This window comes from Camelina sativa, chromosome 19 (assembly GCF_000633955.1).
Source record: "Camelina sativa cultivar DH55 chromosome 19, Cs, whole genome shotgun sequence".
In the NCBI taxonomy this organism is placed as follows: domain Eukaryota; kingdom Viridiplantae; phylum Streptophyta; class Magnoliopsida; order Brassicales; family Brassicaceae; genus Camelina; species Camelina sativa.
The window spans coordinates 417,305-419,893 of NC_025703.1; the positions used below are offsets into that span (position 1 = coordinate 417,305).

Sequence of the window (2,589 nt, forward strand, 5' to 3'; positions counted from 1 at the left end):
CGCTTCCACAGTGACCAGTTGTTTTTAAGCTCTGATAAATCCGAGACCGGGCGATTGTTGTAATACAAGTTTAGGACCTTCACCGACTTTGACTTTCTTGCATCATGAACATTCATGGTCACAGACTGTATCGTATAACTACCAGTACATTTCACAATGATGCGGTTATCGGTAAACTTTGTCTCGGATTTCAAACTTTCAAGCTTCATTTTGCTATATGGCACATCAGGAGAACTGCAGGCAACACAAGGTTCGCTCTCAAGATAATAACCATCAAATTCCACAAGATTACCCAGAGTGCTGTATATACGGGAGTTTGGATGATTGGCAATGAGTTCGTTTTGAGAATGCAGCGTCTCAAAAAAGCACCTTATCACATCAAGGTTCAGGCAACGATCCACAAGCTCGTTAATTGCTTGCTTTGAGTTGTTTTCTGGAGCCTTGCCGAGCAACAAGGAGACAAGCTCTGTGTACTCAACAATATTCTGACCATATGCTGGCAAGTATCTAACCTTCTGCAAAAGTGCTGCTAACAGACTTTCTTTGAACGAGTGTCTTCCATGATGCCACAAGCCATAAATAACGGACTTTGCTTCAGTGCGAACAGAGCTCGAATTCCATTCCAACAAAAAGAAATCAATAAACTGTCTCAAGAGATCTCCTCCCTTGGCACTGAAGATATCTACCACCCCTTCCATATCCACATATGATTTGTCCAATCCAGAATCATGCCCATCTTCACCTTTTTTCTTCTTCTTTGAATCCACGGACTGAGATCCTGAACGGTTTGAGCCTGTCACTACATCAGTTGCTTCAGCTTTCTGCACTGAGCTGCTCACATCTTTTCCTTGATAAAAGGCCAAATTGAGGAGTTTAAGTGTCTGAATAACAGACTCTTCTGCAAAATGGAATACGCCATTCAGTAAGAAGGACAGAAAATCTCCATGCCTGAGACAGTACTTCTGCCAGTTCCGAGGCCGCGCCAAAGCAACTTCAGCAATTGTAGAAAGCGACTTCACAATCTTTACACTCCTTTCATATGAAACATTGTTTTCAAAACCACCAGACTTTTCAACATGCTTGTATAGGCTTTTCACTTCATTGGAAAACTGCCAAGAATCTCGGACACTGTAGTATTGAGTTTTGCTTCCGCAAAGATGCAAGAACAGCCTTCTAGCATACCTCCTAACAAAAGCTGTATGAGGGTTATTAATATAGCTGCACAAAACATCCTGGAAACCGTCCAGCTTCAAATCTTTAGAAGAAGTGTTCCTGTAAACCTTTTCCTTCTCTCCCATTTTCTCTTGTTTTTCAGGTCTAACCAAGGTATAAACTAAGCGAAACACATTCTCAAGTAGCAGCCTGTGATAGTCCACAAATATATCTGCTCTATGGGCTTTTGCATATGAATCCGAAAAGAAGGGGGAATAGTTACCCGCAGGTAAATCTCTTCTGACTGTGAGCATGGCTCCACAACCTGAACCAGAGCTTGATCCACGTGCTTCAACATTGGCCGCACGGGACTTAAAAACATGCACTAGCTGCTGAAGTATGTTCATTAGATAATTAACAAACTCTTGATTCCTGAGGAAACTGCATGCGCGAATCAGCTGAGACGCAAAGTCATCTCTCTCTTGAACATCTAAAGCAGACTGGGAAGCAACTAGAGTGGAACTCTGGACACCCCTCCGATCATTTACATCTGTATTTCCACCTAATCGTGAGCTACTACCATCGCTACCAGGCTGGTGCCAACTACGAAGCATCAAGGTGAAAAACATAAACACAAGAATCACAATTTCCCCAAAGGAAGAGCGAACTGAAGCAGCAAACGGCTTGGTGAGATTGATTTCACCCAAAAGCCACTTAATTAACTTTTCCAAGCTTATTTCTTCGGGCTTTGAGCTATCCATAAAGGCTCCACCAATGGCAGATGATAATCTGTAGAACAATTGCATGACAGGAATAGCTTGAACACCGGATACTGTCTCCATCCATCCGCTCAATTCTAGGAGAAACTCAGAGAGAATTAAAGAATTAACGGCACGCTTTGAAGCTGAGATAGAAACAGGATCGGTCACTGAGGCAGAAAAATCAGTAGATTCACCAGGTTCCAAGACATGGATCGATGGAGTTGAAGCTTGTGGGATGCTATTTGTTATCGTCGGTGACATATTTGAAATACCTACTTCATCCGCAGAGAACTGAATCTCATTGGTGTCNATACCTGGTAGTATATCTCCTTTCTTGGAAAGACAGACTGCAAGACACGACAAGCTGCAGTTTGTAACAGAGTTTCCCTATCACTTTCGAAAATCGTCTCGAGTAGCTGTTTGCATTTTAGTTCGCCAAGATCTACTTCTTGCTTTGGCCTACAAACTGAATAAAAGATTGATAGGAGCTTAAGACCATCAGCGATAACTTGCTCCTCTACAGAAGCAGACTGTGCCAACGCTCTCTTTTTACTAGAGCCTGGAAGAAGCAAACCATGACCAAGCACACGAGCTTCCATATCTAGCACAGCATCCATTTTTTCTTTCCAGCCAAATTCATCTTTAGCTCTCCCGTATACTTCAAGCGAGTCTATTC

At 42.6% G+C, this 2,589-nt stretch overlaps 1 protein-coding gene across 1 annotated transcript in view; it reads right to left on the minus strand.

Annotated features, from left to right (window-relative positions):
- LOC104767291 (auxin transport protein BIG) overlaps positions 1 to 2,589 on the minus strand; it is a 16,693-nt gene that overhangs the window by 4,015 nt on the left and 10,089 nt on the right. Inside the window, exons 7-8 of the mRNA XM_019240764.1 lie at positions 2,410 to 2,583; positions 4 to 2,260 (exon numbers count right to left, since the gene is read on the minus strand). Coding sequence (XP_019096309.1) covers positions 4 to 2,260; positions 2,410 to 2,583 — 2,431 coding nt within the window. The remainder of the gene's footprint in view (positions 1 to 3; positions 2,261 to 2,409; positions 2,584 to 2,589) is intronic.